This window comes from Pogona vitticeps, chromosome 1, assembly GCF_051106095.1.
Source record: "Pogona vitticeps strain Pit_001003342236 chromosome 1, PviZW2.1, whole genome shotgun sequence".
Classification (NCBI taxonomy): domain Eukaryota; kingdom Metazoa; phylum Chordata; class Lepidosauria; order Squamata; family Agamidae; genus Pogona; species Pogona vitticeps.
In genome coordinates this window covers 295,651,394-295,673,897 of record NC_135783.1, presented here as the reverse complement: position 1 = coordinate 295,673,897, position 22,504 = coordinate 295,651,394, and the positions used below count along the sequence as shown (strand labels likewise).

The window sequence follows — 22,504 nt, the reverse complement described above, 5'->3', positions numbered from 1 at the left end:
CAAGTCTTTCTGTTCCCCTTGCATACTAAAATGTTAGGAGAGAAAAACTCTGTCCTGTATCTAAGCTAGATCCACCTATACCAGATCTTTCCCTGATTAATGAATAAGTAAGCTCACTTCAAATCTGCATTTCCCTCACAATTCACCAGGGTCGCTACATGAGTGTCCCTCATTTGCAGAAAGCTATTTTATTTATTTATTAGATTTTACCCCGCCCCCTAGACAGCGTCTACTCGGGGCGGCTTACAAATATCAAAAAAATCATAAAATATAATAAAACATCATAATAATTAAACAGTTAAATCAATAATATAGTGTGTTCAAGATGGGGAATGATAAACAAAGAGACAGAATTCAAGAATTGGCAGAAGGGAAGGCCTGCCTAAAGAGCCAAGTGTTTAGATGGCTCTTAAAAACACCCAGCGAGGGTGCCATGCGGATCTCTGTTGGAAGGCTGTTCCATAGTGGAGGGGCCACTGCTGAGAAGGCCCGGTTTCTTGTTCTTTCTATTTTCTGCTGAATAATGTAAAGCTACTAAAACTTATTATATGCCATCCAGGTTGGAACCAACTTAAAGTGACTTTAATACAGTAGCGTTCAAGGTAAGGGAGATGTCTATGGAGTACTTTTACCAGTTCCTCACCACCAACAAATTTCCATGGGTAAGTGGAGGGTTTGAACTCAGGCCTCTTAGGTTCTAGTCTGTCACTCTATCCACTATACTGCACCACACTGGCTATCTTGCTAAAACTTACAGTACTTTATTCATATTGAGAAGGGATTTGAGAACATGGTTCTGGAAACGAGCTAGAGATGAACAATAGGAAGTTCCTTTGCTGTTGAGTATTTTCTTTTACAGAATGCGCTATTGTAAAGGCAATTTTGTCTTCCCTTTTGAAGAGTGAATTAGAGATTGGATTGATTCCCTGGCTGTCCAGGAAGAGGATAATGGCAAGCCAAGATACCTCTTTCTCAAACCTGTCCAATGGAAGAAAATTCTCCAAACTCATGGATGCTATCATTATAACTGCATGATAGTGCAGCTATAATGTACAGTAGAGTGAATCAACATTTTATAAGGCAATTCTAAAAATGGGGGGCAGCCAAAACAAAAACGTATAACTTTGAAACTGGCTTTTGGATCAGTACCAAATTTGGGACAGGTGTAGCAGACATTTTGCTCTTGTGCCAGGTTTGGGGAAGATTGGAAAAAGAGTTTTCAAATTATGATTTTTTAAAAGTAAAACTGTTTTAATCCTCTCCTGTTCAGAAATAGGTGACCCTAAACATCTCCAGATTTATCCCCAGAATAGCTCATATAAATTGAAAAGACCAATTTTGCTTACTTTAAAAAAGAATGGTTACCCCAGTCTTCATGTATTTTTTATTTGGAACATATCTAGACTGTGGAGGCTGAAATATTGATCCTCCAAAGAGGGCTTTCAAATAGGTAAAACAGTCATCTTGATATAAACTGAGCATGCATTGTACAAGCTTGTTGAGCAGATAATACAATGTATGCTATGAGTGAAGGAGAATTACAGGTCAACAAATGTTGATAATTATTATGGAAGGAGCAAAAAAAAAAAAAAAGAGTTTGCTTTAAAGAAAGTCATGAAACGACAGTCCTCCAGAAAAGTGGGGGAGTACTTTGCCATGTATCTGCAGGGAATTGGCATAGTTTGGTAAGGCATATTTAAAGTATTTCTACATTACAAAAGCACAGAGCAGTTGTGTTTGTTCCAGCCTTGATTGATTTCAGTAAACATTCTCTCGGGATTTCTGAGACCAGGCTCCTGATACAATTTTTCAAAGAGGAAATAAGCTCCAGATCCAGGACAAGTTGAACTTTTGAACCTGTCAATCAGCACCCAGTTGAATCTTTAGGTCCTTCCTAGCCAAACAGGGCTTTGTGCTGCAAAAGTATTATGTTTCTGGTTGAAACATGTTTTAAAAGATATTAAAAAAGATATTGCAAACCAACATCTCATATTAGGGTGTTGTCTTTTCCTACTACCCCCTTACTAACAATATTGTCTTTTCCAGTTAAGTGCTACGCAGGTAATGCAAACTAACAGCTATGGCTTCCTTCATTGAGACAATCTGTCTTTGGTTAGTTCTTCCTCTTTTCTTACTGCCCCATCCTCTTTTGTTAGCAATATTGTCTTTATTTTCATTACATGTGCATGGTAGAATAACTTCCTTGATTCATTTTTGCTCTAGGGAATGTTCAGGCTGGACTTGATTGAAAACCCACTTTTCTGCCTTTCTGGCTGTCTGTGGTATCTGTGTATCTATCATTCACACTTGTCGAAAAACCACCATGACCATTGCCTTGTGTTCGAGTGGTTAACTGATGAAAAAAGGAGTCTGCTTCTGGGATTTTCCCTTGCTTGGTGTCACTTTGTGAACAGGAGTAGGCATGAGAGGGTATCCTGCAGACCATCTTGACTGCTACCACTGGTGTCGTCAACATTCAAGCTGCCCCTTGCCATGTAAAGCTTGACATTCTTTTTCCTGCTGGCAACATGAGCATGATATTGTGCAGCAATACTGGGCCATTTCATGGCATTTTGAATTGTGGATATAGAAGCACAATATTCTTTTATAAACTGGATGTTTTTGGAAGAACAGAATATCATATATGTTCTTTCCTTTCTCCACTTATTGGTGAGAGAGTATTTCTCTCTCCTCTTTCTACTGCTTCAGATGTATGTTCTTTTGCTGTGTACTAACTTGGGTGGAACAACATTAATGGATACATGCACCATTGGTAAAAGCAGTTAAGTAAACAGTAGCAGCATTAACTACACCACTTAGTATTACAATTCTTGCCATATACTGTATGTTGGTCATGTGCAACTTCCACTGATACTGAAAATCAAATACTGAAATCAATTAAAACCACTGCTCCAAAGTATTATCAGTTCATCACCTTTGTCCTCCTTGAAGTATTGTAATAAAAATAATAATGAATTCGTAAATGTTAAGTTGTACTTTGCAAGCCAGGTATGCTTAGTTGATTGCTGTAAGTATTGAAAAAGGCAAATTGATAAAGCAGCTAGTGTTTTATGTGATTTCTCCCACTTCCTCCTTTTACCACTTTTAGAACACACGGACACTTAGTATTCCTGGGTGTTCTGCTGCTGAACTGGAGGAAATTATTCTGCACATATCTCAAGCTTTGACCACTTCTGGTCAGAAACAGTCTGGGATTGTATAAACTTTTTAATTGATTTTTCCTATATTTAATGTGCATCCATGATTTTGAATTGTGTAATGCTCTGATAGAAATATAGAAAGGTGACTACTTAGCTCAATATAACTAACCCATTATTGCCAGTCATTTCCCCTGTACCAGCCTATTTTGAAAGATGAGACAAACATAGTTTTCATGTAGTATTCTTCATATGCTTCCCAGGTTGGTAGAAGGTGCATTTGGATTATAACATAAATGGCATATGCAATGCATGAGCAGTTTTTGAATAAAAAATTCACTATGGCTTAGCCATATTTTATTTCCAAACCTGCTGTTTAAACACCTTCCCCAAAGAGTATAAAAATTGGCTGGATCCTCAAAGCATACATTGGATTAAGCATTATAATTGTTTATAATTTATAGCTATTCACATCCAGAAATATCCCTCAGAAATTCCAGTGGAACTAAGAGTGTTATTAGATGCCTGAAAAGGTGAGTGCCTGATGGCACTGGAAAGTATCACTCTCTACCTGGGGCTGCCTTTGAGGTTGATGCAGAAACTTCAGATAGTGCAGAATGCAGCGGCCAGACTCCTTACTGGAGGGAGAAAATACCACCACATTTCTCCTACCCTGGCCAGACTGCATTGGCTGCCCATCCGTTTCCGCGTCGACTTCAAAGTTTTAATGCTTACTTATAAGGTCCTAAACGGTTTGGGACCTCAATACTTGGCAGAACGCCTACTCCCACCAAGATCTACCCAGATCACCTGTGTGAGCCAGGAGGTGAGGCTGAGGAGCCTAACGCCGAGGGAGGCCCGGAGGGAAAAGACACGAAACCGGGCCTTCTCGGCGGTGGCTCCTCGCCTCTGGAACAATCTCCCTCCTGAAATTCGCGCGGCCCCTACACATTTAAAACTCAACTAAAAACATGGCTTTACATCCAGGCCTTCCCTCCTGCCAGCATTTAATTTAATTTTCTCTCTTTTGTCTATCTATTATCTATTATCTTTCGGAATGTTCTGTTTGTAATGATGTTTATGGATTTATATTATTTTAATTGTATCCATGTTGCTGTTAGCCGCCCAGAGTGGTATAATATACCAGATGGGCGGGATATAAATCAAACAAATAAATAATAAATAAATTTAACAGGAACAATCTCCCTTAAAGCAACCCCGTCTGTCAGGGAATAATTCCCCAAAAGTTGAGCCCCACAGCTGGCACAAAAAGGGCCCACACAGACACAGATCAGGGTGAGATAGGAGTGCATTTCTTGTGCATTGTGAGATCATTGGAAAAAGATAACACCAGATTGCTTCACAATCAGTCCAAATTATGATCTATTTCTCTGTGTGGTCATATCCTAAGTTGGTTTCAGTTATGGGATGAACCTATACTTGGCAAAACTGGGTTAAATGTATTCTGTTTCTTTGCTGCAAACGAGGAATAACAATGAACTACATCACTAGTTTGTTATGGGAGTGAGATAAATGAAAAAAGATTGGAAATTCACTTTCTACCAACTCAAAACTGCCTGTAGGAATTAATCAGTAAAACACTTCCAGATGGTTTAAGGAAGTGAGCAATGCCATATGCTGGGAAGGAAAAGAACACCAACACCTAAATATGCTGTTCTGACTTGAGAAGAAGCTTCCCTTCGGATTCAAAATATTCTCTTTTGTAATATTTATGTATTGAGGTTTTAGAGCCATTATGTAAAAAGAAAAGCTTCTCGAAGGGTGTTAATATTAACCTTTTATCCAAGGTTAGTACCACACTCTTTACTGCCTGAAGCAGGGCAATAAACATCATCCTCTGCCCAGCAAATCAGAGAACATAGTATTTCAGGATAGATTAATTATGTTGGCACTGAGCAGAAACCTTCCCAGTTTTCTGTGCATGTCTGGTAGCATATATATACCACGTTTCCCGAAAAAGAAGACAGGATCTTATACTAATTTTTGCTCTAAAAAACGCATGAGGGCTTATTTTCAGGGGATGTTTTATTTTTTTCATATAGAACAATCTATATTCATTCAAATACAGTCATGTCATCTTCTGGTTGCTGCACAATGGTGGAGGGCGGGGTTTCACTTAACTGGGCTTTATTTTGGGGGTAGGGTTTATATTACGAGCATCCTAAAAAATCAAACCAGGGCTTATTTTCAGCTTAGATCTTATTTTCTGGGAAACAGGGTAGCAATAAAAAAAGAAAACAACTCGACATCAGTGCCCCAGAAAGGACAGGAAGGATGAGAGTGAGCCAGTAGGTACATGCATTTTGATCCCTTGTGCCATTTGCAGCAAGGTAGGGTTAAAAGATGATGCTGTTAAGCTGCTACACTCAATATGCCAGCAAGTTTGGAAAACTCAACAGTGGCCAGAAGACTGGAAAAGATCAATCTACATCCCAATCCCAAAGAAGGACAGTGCCAAAGAATGCTCTAACTACCGTACAGTTGCACTCATTTCACATGCTAGCAAGGTTATGCTCAAAATCCTCCAAGGTAGGCTTCAACAGTATGTGGACCGAGAACTCCCAGAGGTACAAGCTGGATTCTTAAGGGGCAGAGGAACTAGATACCAAATTGCTAACATGCACTGGATTATAGAGAAAGCCAGAGAGTTCCAGAAAAACATCTACTTCTGCTTCATTCACTATGCAAAAGCCTTTGACTGTGTGGACCACAACAAACTATGGCAAGTCCTTAAAGAAATGGGAGTGCCTGACCACCTTATCTGTCTCCTGAGAAACCTATACGTGGGACAGGAAGCAACAGTTAGAACTGGATATGGAACAACTGATTAGTTCAAAATTGGGAAAGGAGTACGACAAGGCTATATATTGTCCCCCTGCTTATTCAACTTATATGCAGAATACATCATTCGAAAGGCTGGACTGGAGGAATCCCAAACCGGAATTAAGATTGTCGGAAGAAATATCAACAACCTCCGATATGCAGATGATACCACTCTGATGGCAGAAAGTGAGGAGGAATTAAGGAACCTTGCAATGAGGGTGAAAGAGGAGAGTGCAAAAAAGGTCTGAAGCTCAACATCAGAAAAACTAAGATCATGGCCACTGGTCCCATCACCTCCTGGGAAATAGAAGGGGAAGACATGGAGGCAGTGACAAATTTTAGTTTCTTAGGCTCCATGATCACTGCGGATGGAGACAGCAGCCACGAAATTAAAAGACGCTTGCTTCTTGGGAGGAAAGCGATGACAAACCTTGACAGCATCCTAAAAAGCAGAGACATCACCTTGCCAATGAAAGTCCGCATAGTCAAAGCTATGGTTTTTCCTGTCGTGATGTATGGAAGTGAGAGCTGGACCATAAAGAAAGCTGACCGCCGAAGAATTGATGCTTTTGAATTGTGGTGTTGGAGGAGGCTCTTGAGAGTCCCCTGGACTGCAAGGAGAACAAACCTATCAATTCTAAAGGAAATCAACCCCGAGTGCTCACTGGAAGGACAGATCCTGAAGCTGGGGCTCCAGTACTTTGGCCATCTCATGAGAAGAGAAGACTCCTTGGAAAAGACCTTGATGTTCGGAAAGTGTGAAGGCAAGAGGAGAAGGGGACAACAAAGGATGAGATGGTTGGACAGTGTCATCGAAGCTACCAGCATTAATTTGGCCCAACTCCGGGAGGCAGTGGAAGATAGGAGGGCCTGGCGTGCTCTGGTCCATGGGGTCACGAAGCGTCGGACACGACTAAACGAAACGAGGGACTGGGGAGGGCATGACTGTGACTCATTAACCTTCTTGTTGCAGCACCCCTGGCAGCAGCAGGCCAGGAGAAAATGCTCAGTGGTGACCCTTCCCCAGACTCCAGCAGCAACATACTACAGTATTGCATTAGCCAAGTTTTATAGGCATGAGGGCCCATGCTCTCATCTGAAAGTTCAAGCAACCCTGTGTGAAAATAAATTCACTCTATAGCAGTGACACCAAGTGCAACAAGAAGCAGTGGCCCTCCCTCTTGCCCTCTATTTCACTTCACTGCTGTTTATTTTCCCTCAATTCTTTTTATTTATTAGTACTGGATTTCACATTGCTGGTATCTGCCATCAGGTCACTTATATATATGCTGAAAAGGATCCAGCTGCAAAGTGACCTGATTAATTTTGGTAATGGTGCAGCTAAAAATATTGTAAATATTGGAAGAACATAGTATCCCCCTCTGTAAATATTATATATATACAGAGGGGGATACTATGTTCTTCCAATATATGAACATGGTAAAAAAATAGTTGAAAAAACAGTGCTGTCTTATCAGAAGATGCTAATCATTTCCATCAATTTTTCTAGCAAGGTTAATGATATCTAGGCTTCAAGATCAGAAAAGCAAGATATCATCTGAAAATAATTTGATATGCGTGCTTCGTCCATTTGAGCTTTTAACAGGCTTAAGTACTGTCCGACAGCTGCAGTTACCTCTGTAAACCTGGTCTCATCTTGCAAAACTGTAGAAATTCCACCAATGCTTACATGTAAGATGATGAGTCAAAGTAATATATATTTATTGTCAAAAAGCAGAGTTTTGGCCTTGACTTCTGTTTGAAGGCTGGGGCAGCTCAAGGCTGGGTTGTGCCTGAAACTGGTGTATGTGTGTGCATTCTGTCCTAGAAATGCACCAAAGATAGATAGATACTAAAGATATCTATCCACTCATAAAGAATTATTGGAAGGGAAAAGAAACAAAATGCTCCCTTTCAACATAAGGAGTAAAATTATGGCAAAATAAAGTTGTAACATGAAGAATAACAGAATTGTAGTCTCAGAACCAGACTGGGAAAATGCTGGCCTCATCCGCTGGCTTGTGCACAGAATAGAAAAGCTGTTGTGTGGTACATGGGAAAAGGTTTCTGAGGATAGGCATGCTTATTCCCTGATACTACCTAGTGTGGCTGCTATTTCTATGTAGGGCTGCACAGAAATCATGAAGAAAGATGTGCGTACTGTGAACAGGATTGTTTCAAGAATTATGAAGCACAACATGTGGAAATCACCAATGGAATACTATGAACATAAAAGACAGTAACAGAAATAATACTGCTGTGAATGCAGCCTTGAAGTTTGCAGACAAGGCCAGATTGTTGTCTAGCATCTCAGGCATAGAACTAAAAAAGAAGAGAGGGAGGACGTGAGGGGTGGGGTGGAGCTCAGACCTCATCCTCTTTCTGCCCAAAAACTGCCAACAACTCTGGGTGATTTCAAGGATCTCACTCACACTCTCTGTCTTCAAATACCAATACTTCATTTATACTATTAGTGAAGGAGGAGATAAAACAAAGAATTAATAATGTTTGCCAACACTCTAGTTCCTTGGGTAAAATCTCTCTGGGGAAAATGACTGAGGAAAATATTTTAAGCCCTTGTCCTTGCAAAACTATAACATTCTGACAGGGCACGCCATGCCTGCATTTTTATGTTCAAAAACACATAGAACAGGAATATACTATATACACGTTCTCTCTCTCCATTTCATGGCCTCCTTTTTTTTTTTTTTTTTTGGCTTACACAGACCATAATAGCTCCTTGGAGACCTAAATGTTCTCCCCTGGAATTTTCCTTGCCATTCAGCCTATTGTGTCACTGAAAGGTCTTGGGACTTAGCCATGTGATCAGTGTGTAGGGGCGGGTGGCGGAGAGAAGAACTATCCCTTTCTCCCCTACAAATGGTTTCCCAGATCAAATGCTGGCCTGTTTGATCCAGTCAAAGGCAGCAACCGCACTGTCAAACGATAGATTTTTTTTTAAAAAAAACTCTGGATGACCAGGCAGGTAACAGAGACCACAAGGAGCAGTTCCCTTACCCAAGATGTGTTTTGTTTTCTTTTTTCAATAAGTGGCTCACTGGAAAGGATGTTTCCGGTAGCTGTAGCAACAAGTTCTTTGTTGTTGGCAAAGAGAGCAACTGTGAATGCATGTTTCTCCAGGATTGATACTCTCCCATTTATATTGAAAAATATATATTTGCACCCAAGTTATGTCCCTAAAGAAAGATGGTTCTTTGCCAAAGAGCAATATGGAAAGCTGTTGCTACGCAACGGGAGCAATTTTGCAAGCAGGAGCTGCAAGGCCTGTGTGGGCCTGTCCCCCTCCCCCCTGCTTTGATAAAGCACTTTTCTGTTCATTTAAGAGCAGAGGCAGCTCTACACACTTATCTTACCTCATTTTCCTCTGTGTGGAGCTGTTCCCAACATTAGCAAGAATGGGAAACATCTTAGTGGTAAGACTGGAATCTGGATCGTACTGAATGGCTTTGTTTCCATATGGCTACTTAAAGTTGAAGACAAGCATATTTTATCACATGGCAGCTTAGCTACATTTTCAGTTCTTCCTCCTGTGTTGTGAGACCACTCAAGCTAGACCCAGACTTAGAGAGAACTTGTAATAAGAGCTGAAAATACATTAACTTTGAACTTTGCAGAAAAATGATCTGAAGCAGTGGGGTGGGGGTTAAGCAAAGAATCCCTTGTTTAAATTTGGAGGACTAATTACTAACCAAAGCAAGCTAATTTGCATAATCCTAACTGTGAGAAAACCTCTCGCTGTGACACCCAGACACTTTCATTAGTTAAGAATTTCACTCTTCCTGGAACTTCTCTAACATCTGGCCCCTGTGTCTTCTTTCTAAAGATGGCCGTAGTCTGAGCCAGGAAGAGACCTTTCTTATTAAGCATTGTTGCACATAATTTCAACAAACCTTTTAATTCACCCCCTTCAGCTAGGGAAACAATTTTGGCTAAATGTTTTTGCTTTACAGGAGCAGCCTGCTCCCTACATATGCGTTGTCTCGTTACATATCTATTTATTTATTTCATTTTTACCCCGCCCCTCTAGACCATGTCTACTCGGGGTGGCTTACAAAATAAAACAGAACAGTATAAAAATATATAAAATCATAAAATTACAATTTCAATTTAAAACAATTAATTTAAAGAGAGGATTACCAAGATGGAATAGCAAAGACAAGAAAAAAGGAGAATGCCTGTTTGAGTTACCTAACACCTACTGTGCCTTTTGTAGTACTATTGCTGAAAATAAGACAGGGTTTTATATTAATTTTTGCTTCAAAAACGCACTAGGGCTTATTTTCAGGGGATGTTTTACTTTTTTCATGTACCACAATCTACATTTATTCAAATACAGTCACGTCATCATCTTCCAGTTGCTGCACAATGCTGCGCAATGGTGGTGGGTGGGGTTTCTCTTAACTGGGGCTTATTTTTGGAGTAGGGCTTATATTATGAGCCTCCTGAAAAACAATACTAGGGCTTATTTTCAGGTTAGGTCTTATTTTTGGAGAAACAGGATAACATTCAAGCAATGTGTCATTTTCTCTGGAAGATAACCAGACTCACCACTGTACCATTCTAGTTTTTAATCTGGACTAAGCATTAGAAAAACCATCACTGCAGAATCTACAAAAGGTTCATTTAAGTGTCCCAAAAGTGCATGTACTTGAAAAAAATTGATGCTATCACCTGGTATATTTACTATATCAAAATTGTAATAACAATTTTAAGATTGTTGTGGGCAAAGCTAAGATGTAACTAGTTAAAAGTAGAATGGTTACCTAAAACTAGATACTTTTCAGGTAACAAATAGTACAAGTAGTAACTATAAAGTTACTTTTAGCTTGCAGAGCAGTACCTAAGCTACTTAGTGTGACAAATAACACCTGGTTATTTTCAGAAGTTGTTTTACAAGGCATTTAAGTGGCATTTTGATAGGAATTTTTTCAGATTTTTTGCCATTCTCTTATGAATCCTAAGTGAGAAGGGAAGAATTATTTATTTCCTTTTTTGTGTGTTTTTACAAATATTTCCAAAGTGCAACATCAAGGGAACTGGAAAGCAGTTCCTTGTACAGAGGAATTTTGACTTACGAACTTAATCCATATTGGAATGGTGTTTGTACATCGAAATGTTCATAAGTTGAAGCAAAATTCCCCATAGGAATGCACTGAAAACCATTTAATCTGTTCTGGCTGTTTTTGTTCTTATCTAGAGGCGCTGTTCACAAGTAGAGGCAAAGCCAGCTAATCCGTACTCTGCCACTAGAGGGAGAATTTTTTTCTTTTTTCTTCTTTTGACCCAATATGAACTTAGCTCAAAAAAAGGGCAGGAAAGGGGGGGGGGAAACACCTTTTAAACAGAACACTTTTTTCCATTTGTAAGTCAAAGCTCCATTCGCAAGTCGAAGCAAATTTTTGCGAACAGAGTGGTTCGTAAGTCGAAATGTTCATAGATAGGGACGTTCGTAAGTTGAGGTTCCACTGTATTTTTCTCATCTGTTGATTAAGTTAACACAAGACATTAATACCATGTAAGATAACTAATTGCTTGCTTGCTTGGAGTAACGCTAAAGAGAACCTGGCTATTGAGAAGCAATGAGTTCCTTTTACATTGTAACATTCTGACAGCATAACTGACCCTGATTTGCTTATCAAAATGCTTTCCACAATCCATTTCTTAGCATATATCCTGACCCACTGTGTTTTGTTTGGTACCCAGTGGATTTCTTGAAAAAATGGGTGCCTTTTCCTTGGAATGTCACTGCAGCATAGAAAATAAATAAAAGAGCACTTACTGAATTACCTCTGCTATAAATCTTCTTAGTGTCATTAAGCAGGTACACTGTTTCAGCCATAGATCTCAGTACTGCTTCTGGAGTTTTTCTATGTCCCAAGTTATTTTACAAGTTACTGATTTGCCTTTCTGCGGGGAGATATCAGTTTATTATGCAGTTGCTGCTTCAAGAATAGTATTACAGTTTTCCGCAATAAAAATTAAGCACTGTAATGGAATTCATGTTAGTATTTTGGATTTTGCTCTTGGCGTGCTTTGAAGATCAAATTGCACAGAGAAAGCTGACCAAATTCAACTCAAAAGTCTGAAACCTGGGTGGATATTTTTTTTCTGCAATTAAAGTAAACAGAGATCAATATAGAATGCATAAAAACGTAAGAAAACAAGGGACTATTTATTAACAATTTTGTTCATTCAACCTCAATCTGGAGAGGAATGAGAAGATTAATCAACAACAACAACAACAAAACCCAGTAGTTTACGGGATTCAAGTGTATTACCTTTGTGCTAATATAAATTACTGAAAATTGATATGGTTCAAGCCCCAGAATTTATTATCAATTCAGAAACTTCATGATCATGTAGAAGTTGTTCCATATCCAGAAAAGAGTAATAATATAAATCACATGTGGCCATTGTTCTTTGGGCTTCAGCATTTTCTTTTCCAGTTGCTCATAAGCTTACATATTGCATGTGCTGCTATAAACTATGAAATCTTGCTGGTGACATCAAGTAAAGCCATTTCTGGTTCATCTTTAAAGGTATCTTTCCTCACTTTTATTGTTTGCAGTGCAGGACTTATTTCTTCCCAACTGCAACATGGCTGGTCCTTTTGACTGGGTTCTGAAACACATAAGAAATAAAGCCCATTCGGTGACACCAGGATTACTGAACACATTTGTTTGTTTTTCAAATTTCATTTTAAAGTTTGAATAATGATAGGGAAGGATCCTTTAAAAAACAAGTAGTACTCAGTGCCATGTGGGGAAAAGTGCCATGTTCCTTCCTATCTTCTTATTTTACTCAAAGAATAATTATCAGTCATTCTTACAGTAGTATAATCAACCATTTAATATGCTTCTATATAGTGATTATTTGACAGAGAATTCACTTGAAATATACCTGAATGGTACTTGACCAGTACTGTAGTTCTCTGTTTTCCTGGATGTCCTTTTACAACTTTTAACAAAGACCTTACTAGGTAAGGAAGCAATCTTATGTTTCCTGGAAGGACAACTGAGGATTTTGTGGCATGCTGCTGATCTCCCTCGTTGTGGGTGGAAACGAAGGTTAACAAACACAGGCCTCCCTGCAGTGCCGTGATAGAGGGCTGGGCCACAATTGCTTACACATCTTTAATGTTATGGAGTGGAGGGGCCCAAAACAGGATGTTCCCGGGCATGGGAGGGGAAGCCTCGAATTTACAAGATCCTATGTAGCCTTTGTTCTCTCAATACATAGCCAAATAGGCCTAGACCTACTCCAGACCTAGTTCATTTCTTCCCATTTGGGTCAGTGGAAAGATAAAGTTTTCTCTTTCTAAAACTGACAAAGAAAGTGGCAAAAAGTTCCCTTTCTTACCACAGCTACTCTGAGTCAGCAGGCCTCTAGATGCAGCCATCCCCTGTAGATCCCAGCCCTAGGGGGTGCTCCTAAGAGGTGCCCGCATGATTGATGTCCATATTTAGCATGAAATAGAGTAAGATTTCTCATTACTCGTCGGGTGTTGAGCTTGAAAGAAACAGGGCAACAATCAAACTTCCCCACTCTCAACGTCCTATCCACAAGAGAACTTATTTGGGTGTGGTCTGGGAAGTCTCTATAGAAAGTGATAACATGTGTCTGACTTGAATCTGATGAGTGTATAAACCAGGTCACACTCACCACTTACGTATCTCAGCCCAGAGAATATAAGTGATAATGGGCAAAGAGCCCTCTATAGTAATCTATCAAATCTCTATTAAAGATTTTCTAAAGCCTGAAATATTTACTAAGGCTGAACAGAGCAAAGAGACGTTAAGCAAATTTATCTTGCAGCCTTTCATCAAACTGCTTTGGAACAATGTGCAGTATTTATTTGGATTTAATCTATCTCAAATTTTAAAAATAGTGGCCATGTTTGTATACTTGTTATTCCTTCATCTTCTCTTTATGGGCTGGATTGCACCATCTTTCCTTGCCCAGGGGACATATATCCTACCAGAGATACATAAGGGGGTGTCATGTTTACATACGATGTCCGACTTGCATAATATCCAATGCATGTGTGCCTGGAGGCCATATTGTGTGTATCAGTTATCTGGCATCCAATTTAGAGCTACACAGGTTGGATTTTACATGTACACAGCCTATTAAAATGATATGTCCATGCATGGCTGTCGAGTATCCATGGAGGTGGGCAGTTACGTAGGCAGAATTATTCCTCACAAGGCACTGATTGCTTCTTTCCCTCGTGTAAGAAACAGACTGGAGAGATATATTGCCAGAACCAGGCCAGTAAATACCCCAATTGCAGTAACAGAAGGCTACTGGTGATTACTTGATTATTATCTCCTGGGGAGCTACTGAAGCCTGCCCTAAGAGTGCCCACTTGTGCCTCCCCCAAGACCTCCAACCACTTCCCCTGGATATCAATAATCTCCTTTTTAAATTGGCTGCAAGTCTTCCTGTATTATTTAGAACCCCCAAAAGTCATTTTTCAAGACCAAAAATGAATCTAGTCATTTCCAGTTTCTTTTTCACCCCTTTTCACTCCTGTGTCTGTGAAGGTCCAAAACTGCAAACTGGCCCACTACATTTGCTACAGGCATTTAATTTCCTACAGACATTTGTTACAGGCAAATGTAGTGATAAAAAAAAATAACTGTGTAGCAACCTAGAATAGCATCCATGTCTTAAGGAGGAGAAAAACAGTCTAGGTGATAATGAATTGCTACAGACTGCATCTCCTTGTTTGGTAAAGAATTTAGACTAAAGGGGAATATTTGCTGCTAAATTAATTGCACGAAGAGGTGGCAGAGACAGAGGCAAATGTGTGTTTGAGTATGCTGGATTTCTTGTACTGATCGTTCAAACAAATTCCACTGTAGTGCTGAAAAGCAAAGTTTCTCCAAGGACCCCTACTGGGCAGAATGCACCTAGATGAAGAAATTGCTATTGTTCAGGAATACAGCAAAACTGAAGTCTGTACAGGTTTATATTTAATTATTAGGGCTACACATTGCCCCACCCACAGAAAGCTTTTCCCCACCCACAATTTACTGACCTCGGAAGGATGGAAGGCAGACTCAACCTTGAGCTGGCTACCTGAGCCTGGGATCGAACTCCGGTTATGAGCAGAGTCTTGGCTGCAGTACTGCAGTTTAATCACTGCACCATGAGGCTGTATAAGCACTGAAATATGTCAAAATAACCAGGAAATGATGCAGTGTAAAAGGAAGGGAAGGCAGTCAAGGAAACTATGATGTGGAGTACTATGTCAACAAGACAGTTGGGAAGAGGGCAGCATGTAGAAGAAAGGGAACAAGTCTTGTTTAAGAAAAGAAAAACAAAAGCATTTTCTCTTTTTTTTTCTTTCATACTGCTATCAGCCCAATATCTCACTCAGAAAAGTAGATCGTACTAGATTAACAAGTGATTTGCAAAAGTACCTAGAGTCTTGCCTGAAGTTCTCATCTTACTCAAAAAAACTGTAACTGAGATTAACCGAAACCTTTCAGCTCAAGAAAGTTATGTATCGCCAGGCTCACAAGGCTATGACTAGAACATGCAAACTCCCATTACAGCATCAGCTTGCACATGTAAAGAGGGAAACAACCCTGCAAATTTCTTTTCAGATCTCAAGTTGGATGCTGAGGTAAGTGAGCAGAACCCCGGCCATACAATGATGCTTTCTTGGATTCATTCCCTACTATAATTCACTGGAAAATTACTCCTAAAAGTTGATGGATCCCCAGGGCATGGGGATAACTGGAAAAGATAAGAGGAATTCCTTTGTATAAGCAGAACTGTCCTGCTTACCTATTACTGTCTTGGGGTCTGAGCCACAATGAAGGAATGTCACCAGAAGATTGGCAAAGATGTTGCACTGAACTAGAGGTGCTAACAATAACTTCTCAGTCCACTTCAATTTAGAGTAAACCTGCATTGTCTGATTACTACATTACCTGTTTCCATAAATATCACCAGTAGCTTATTGCTGGGCCTTGTATCAGATACTGTGCCCAGTTTGTACTCTGTTAGTTCCTATCCTGCAATTCTAACAATAGTTATTTAGACAACTCTTCTTTACATCCTTTAATTCTGGATGTTGTATCTCACCTATTCTGCTTTTATGAGATCTTTAAAAACTCTCTTTTAAAAAATAATTTTTAAAAGTTTTCATTAAACTAGCATTTTAAAAAATAATAACTTAATTTTGCACATTCCTATCAATCTGCCATTCTGCACAGAAATGTTATTGACTTCCTGTTTTTTTTTTAAATTTATATCTGTAAATATGGCTATGTTTTAACAGTACAATATAGCAGAACATTAGGAATGGACCTCAACAGATGCAAAACCTTGACATCTGAGCATTCAACCTGGAGGCAGGCAGTGCAGCATGGCCTCTCCCAGTTTGAAGAGACACTTGTTCAGCCAGCCGAGGCAAAGAGGCAGTCCCGAAACCAGCAAAATCAGGGAGCTGGACAGGGGACAGATTGTATTTGTCTTCAGTGTGGAAGGGATTGTCACTCTTGAATTGGCCTTCTTAGCCACACTAGATGCTGTTCCAAGTCCTCTATTTAGAGCACGTTACCATAGTCTCTTGAGACTGAAGGATGCCCAATGGAATCTAATCTAATAGCAGAACAACTTTTTAAAGAAAGCTTGACTTAAAACCAAAGAGCTAGCTTGATAATCATGGGATAAGAAAGTGAATGTTCACCAGTGACAGTTCGCATACAATTTGAAAAGTCAATAAACTCTTCTGTGCTGAGACAACAAGAAATAGTCAGGTCAGTTGATGAGATGTACCCTTGCTGATGTAGAGGATTTGGATGAAGAACAATGGGGAAGCTTAAATGCTTCCCTGGAGACATTTACTAGCCGCTTTGAGAACTGTTCTCTTAGAAGTCATCCTCTCCTTCTAGAATTGTTTGAATAAAAAAGATACTAGAGTTAAGGAAAGCTTTTTCAAAGCTTCTTTCTTGGAGAAATAGAAAAGTAAGTCTAGTAAATGAGAACCTAGCTTAGCATTTCATACAAAGAAATGGACACCCTGGCAGTAGTTGGACCGCAAGATGACTGTGTCTTGAATTCTGCAAATCAATGTTAACAGAGGCAGTGCCTACGTCCACATACCCTGGGTCTAGAATTTTTTAGCTGTACTTTAAAGTACATATTTGTGAAGACAGAGATACTTTTGTTGTTTAGTCGTTTAGTCATGTCCGACTCTTCATGACCCCATGGACCAGAGCACACCAGACTCTCCTGTCTTCCACTGCCTCCCGGAGTTGGGTCAAATTCATGTTGGTAGCTTCGATGTGGGATTTTGAGCATAACCTTGCTAGTATGTGAAATGAGTGTGATTGTACAGTAGTTGGAGCATTCTTTGGCACGGCCCTTCTTTGGGATTGGGATGTAAGATTGATCTTTTCCAGTCCTCTGGCCAAGTTTTCCAAACTTCTGGCATATTGAGTGTAGCAGCTTAACAGCATCGTATTTTAAGATTTTAAATAGTTCAACTGGAATGCCATCACCTCCACTGGCCTTGTTGCTAGCCGTGAGTTCTAAGGCCCACTTGATTTCACTCTCCAGGATGTTGGTTGTCCAGGACATCCAGATCTTTCTGGTATGATTCTTCTGTGTATTCTTGTCACGTCTTCTTGACGTCTTCTGCTTCTGTTACGTCCCTACCATTTTTGTCTGTTATCATGTCCATCTTTGCAAAAAATGTTCCTTTAATATCTCAAATTTTCTTGAAGAGATCTCTGGTTTTTCCCTTTCTTTTATTTTTCTCGATCTTTGCACTGTTCATTTAAGAAGGCCCTCTTGTCTCTCCTTGCTATTCTTTGAAGTCCGCGTTTAATATTCTGTAACTTTCCCTATCTCCCTTGCATTTTGTTTCCTTTCTCTTCTCTGCTATTTGTAAGGCCTTGTTGGACAGCCACTTTACTTTCTTGCATTTCATTTTCTTTGGGATGGTTTTTGTGGCTGCCTCCTGTACAATGTTGCGAGCCTCTATCCAAAGTTCTTCAGGCACTTTGTCCACCAAATTGAATTCCTTAAATCTGTTCTTCACTTCCACTGTGTATTCAAAAGGGATTTGGTTTAGATTATACCTGACTAGCCCAGTAGTTTTTCCTATTTTCTTCAGTTTAAGCTTGAATTTTGCTATAAGAAGCTGATGATCAGAATCACAATCAGCTCCAGATCTTGTTTTTGCTGACTGTATAGAGCTACAGAGATACTACTAATAGTAAATAATAGTGGTATTATTAGTTGCACATTTTCAGCTAAGCTATATTTCTGAAACTCAAAGGGAGAAATTGTTCTAAGTACAAGTCAACATAACATATACTTTAAGAAACTAAAATAGTCTTTTTACCTGAACAAAAGCCAATATTTGTATTTCTTTTCTTATTAAATTTAGAGACATAGTGTACCTTCTATTAAAGTAATGCAGCAGAGTCAACCCCTTTTCAAAAATAAACACATTCAAGGTCTGTGGTATTATCTATAAAGCATACTCCTCCAGTCACAACTGATATATTTTAAACAACACTCTGTTCTGCTAGTAATTCCCTCCACTTTAATGTGTGGTGTATTTTATGAGCAGGCATTGCGAAAGATGCAAGCTTAAAAGAGATGTTGGATTTCAGCTAGGTGCCATCAGATGCCTGTAATTATTGTTTGAGGAGAGGAACAAAAGTAATTTTCTGAACATGGAAAGCTATCTGCTTGTTTTAGATGAAAACTGGAAGAAAGCTTCACTGTCAAATTTCTTTCTTTTTTCTTAGCTGAGTTTGACTCAGGGAGCATGGAAATGATGTCTCAGCAGTTTACATAGTCGCAGAATCTTTCTGAGTAAAGAATTAATCTACAAGGGAACCTCAGTCTGCAATTCATTATTCTGGTAATCTGTTAACATCTGCTGCTCTGCTCCATACCTTGAGTAAATACAGTACATAGAACTGACAGACCATAAAACTCCCATTCCTTCACACAAAAAGTAGAACTCTGCAAATGATGTTCCCAATTCTAGTTCTTAAAATCCGTATGGCCTAATCTGAGTATTGTGCTCATTTTTTGAACCTCAGTTTGCATGATATAGGGATTTGTATGGGTTTTCCATCCGAAGCAGATAAAACACATTAAACCCCACTATAATCACACAGCTTACTTGGTCTCTTTGGGCCATCTTTTCACCCATATATATCTTACAGGGTTGTTTTCTGCATAAAATGGGCAGAGGAGAAGTATGTAAAGCAGCTATGTACATATTGCTGCTGCATATTAATAAAGCACAAATGACATTTTGCCACGCACACATGGGCCTCTGGTGATGTTCTCATTAAATGGCTGTTTTTTTTTCTTTTTTTTTGCTGTCAGTTTTTATTGGAACCATCCACAAGTGAGACACTGTCATCTGATTTCCAGGAAAAAATGCAAGAGAAAATGAGGGCAAATTTAGAGATTAGTGGAAAACAGAATGTGCTGTTTCCTTCGAAGACACAGATCAGTTATTTTATTGTAACTAGAAAACGTTCTAGGGCAGTTTGCTTTGCCATATTTGACTTCACACACACACATATCCATACACACACAAGCAAGTGCCAATCCAATGTGATACCACCTTCCTAAACCCCTACTTCATTAAACTGCTTTGTTCCACTGCTATAGGCTAGACTCTAGCAGGAAATAAGATGCATGACAAGCTCGAGATTTTATTTTTTGGACTTAGCCCAGATAGTCATTGACCATGTCAGCTTGGGGATTCTAGGAGTTCTAGTCCAGGAAAGTAACCAACCAACTCTGCTTCCTAATAATTGCTTATATATCAGTTTCCTTTGCACAGTTATTGAAGTCTAAGACCCATTTAAATTAATAGATCTGAACTAGCAGTCTCAGGAATGATACAATATCATCAAGGCAATTACATGTACCATTAGTTCTTTGAAAAAGATAGTGACATTTCTTTACTGGTTTTTGAAACCATTTTCCAGAAATTTAATATTCAGAATAACCATAAGCACAGTGTCAGCAACACCGTACACATATTTCTAACAAGTTATATGAAAAAACTCTTACTTTTTTTGCCTACTCTGCCTTTCAGCCAAATTCCAAAACCATTATGGAAGATAAAATGAAAATGTTATTTCTGGAAAGCCACAGAATAACAGACTCATAGAATCACAAACTTTAGAGCCCGAAGAGTAATCGTGTTCAACCCCTGCCAGAGCAGAAAATGCAGGAAGACCCTTTTGGCATAGGCTTTATCTTTTCTGTTGGGAGGGGAGAAGTGTCAGTGGAAGCTATCATACGCCAGAGTGGAGGCCTGGGATGTTATATTTGGTCCCCTGAAGGATGTTCTGAACCCTGGTTGTGACTGCAACTGAAAAGAAAGACAGGCCTTCTGTTCCTTTCAAGGAGTCTCTAGCTGTGACCACACAGAAGTTCTCCTTACCCCAGCCTTTCACAATTCTCACAGAAATGTTTAATTGCCATGGGAAGGTAAATTTCAAATGTCCACATGTGACACAGTCCCCTTCCCCTTCTCTGCCATCACCACCACCCTCCTACCTTCTCCCTTGGTCAGTATTCAAATTCACTCTTTTCCACCAATGTTTAGCAAGTGAAATAGTACTGACCTTAACAGGCATGGTGAGCATTTGAAATAGCGCTGTCTTAATTTAACACTGCAGCACTATGTAGCATTTGAAAGACAGTCATATGGAGGAGGGGCATGATCTGTTCCTGATTCCCCTCCCCCCCCGGGACGGCAGGATACATAATAATGAGCTCAATTTACAGGGAGGCAGTTTTTTTTACTGAACATCAGGAAAAATGTCTTAACTGTTAGAGGAGTATAACAATGGAACCAATTACCAATGGAGGTGGTGAGCACTGCAACACTGGTGGCATTCAAGAGAAAGTTAGACAACCATTCGTCAAACATACTCTGACTGGATTCCTGCATTGCGCAGGGGGTTGGACTCAATGGCCTTATAGACCCCTTCCAATTCTATCATTAGTTTCTTGCTTTTGGCTTATATGATTACCTGTATTGGTTTTCTGAAGCATACTCAAAAGATCAATACATTACTGATAATATCCACAATGGGACATGGTATGATAGTGAACCCTATTCTTTTTGCTTGCACAGATAAGGACTACAGCTGCAATGTACTATGTAAATTGTACTATTAAAAAACGGACAAGAAAAGACTGCAAAAGCCATTCACAATATTCACAATTGTTTATTGTAAGAGACTTGAAAATCTTGAGAGAATATACTCTAAATATGTGCATAAAAATTGGGGCACGTTACTCTAAAAAAAAGTGGAGAGCTTTGATTCTAACAGAGAGAAGGGGACAAAGAACCCAGTGCTGGAGCGATAATGTTTATTAACTATTCAAAATGCAGAGGTGTTCTGGATTCAACATTTTTCTTCAATGAATTGTGGAGAGAGGACACACAGCATTTAAAGCTTCAAGGGTAGCTGTTAGAAGTCGTTGGCAATCTTGTTTTTGATTCTGAATGAGGAATGTATTTGGGGGCTGCACCAGCCCCTCCTGCCAAAACCAGAAGTCACTTCTGGATTAAGAAAAACAACCCTACTTCTCCCTTTTAAAAACAGAGGAAGGTACATGTGGGCTGAATGTCTTGGTTTAAGAGAGAGCTACATGTCCTGGAACATGATAATCTATATTTTAACAAAACAAACAAATTGGGGGGCTCCAAGAACTGACAACATGGATAGGATATGATGAGACCAACATGCTGAATTTGACATAATATTATGCATCATAGTATAATTTGGAGATGATTTCAATGAAAAATAATTATGGAAAATGCATACAGGTTAATAGATCAAACTAGGAAGTAAGATATATTTCCTGTCTGGATTGTGCTCATGAATCGTTAGTATTGCCCATGCTAGATAATTAAACACTTTTTCTTTTTCTTTCATTTTTTCTTTTTTTCTGGCACAATTCCAGGAGAAGTTGCAGAATGAGATTTATGAGGCCAACTGCCTTGGGACTTGTTTAAGAAACTCCATCACAATGCCTCTAGGTAGTCTTTTGATGTTTGACAATAGGTTTTGGGTCAAGGTGGCATAAAGTAAAAAAGAAAATTACACTTCCAGATTCAGGAATCTTTTTGCACTGAGCTGCAAATCTACTGCTCTGAAAGGTTCCTTCAGCTATCCCTGAACCTTGTGTGTACTTATGGTTTAGCTTATCTTGAGCATACGTGCACAAGGATGCAAGGGTTCTTACAAAGTTTAGACAATGGCGTAGCTACATAATTTTAGATCCTGTGGTTAATAATGTTACACAGCCACCAAAAATGGATATATAAATCAGGAGCCTATCTGTATTATCAAGCATGAAGTCAAGAGAACTTAGTAAACGCCACACTAACCCTCCCTATTTCCATAGATCACACCGAAGCATACGTGTTTGTGGATTGGGTGCCTTCCTCTCCTTTGGGGGGG

General features: G+C 39.3%; 1 protein-coding gene across 6 annotated transcripts in view; it reads right to left on the bottom strand.

Annotated features, from left to right (window-relative positions):
- Positions 1–8,050: 8,050 nt before the first annotated feature.
- The window catches only part of RAD51B (RAD51 paralog B), a 473,685-nt gene continuing 459,231 nt past the window's right edge, over positions 8,051–22,504 (bottom strand). For 4 of the 6 annotated variants that reach the window (XR_012082526.2, XR_012082525.2, XR_012082524.2 and 1 more), the window contains one exon: positions 12,520–12,644. Coding sequence is in view for 2 of the 6 variants with exons in the window: in XM_072986151.2 (XP_072842252.2) it covers positions 12,508–12,644 (137 nt within the window). In the remaining 4 variants the exon portion in view is untranslated. Of the gene's footprint in view, positions 12,645–22,504 lie in introns of all 6 variants that reach the window. The other 2 variants (XM_072986151.2, XM_072986153.2) reach the window with 2 other exon arrangements.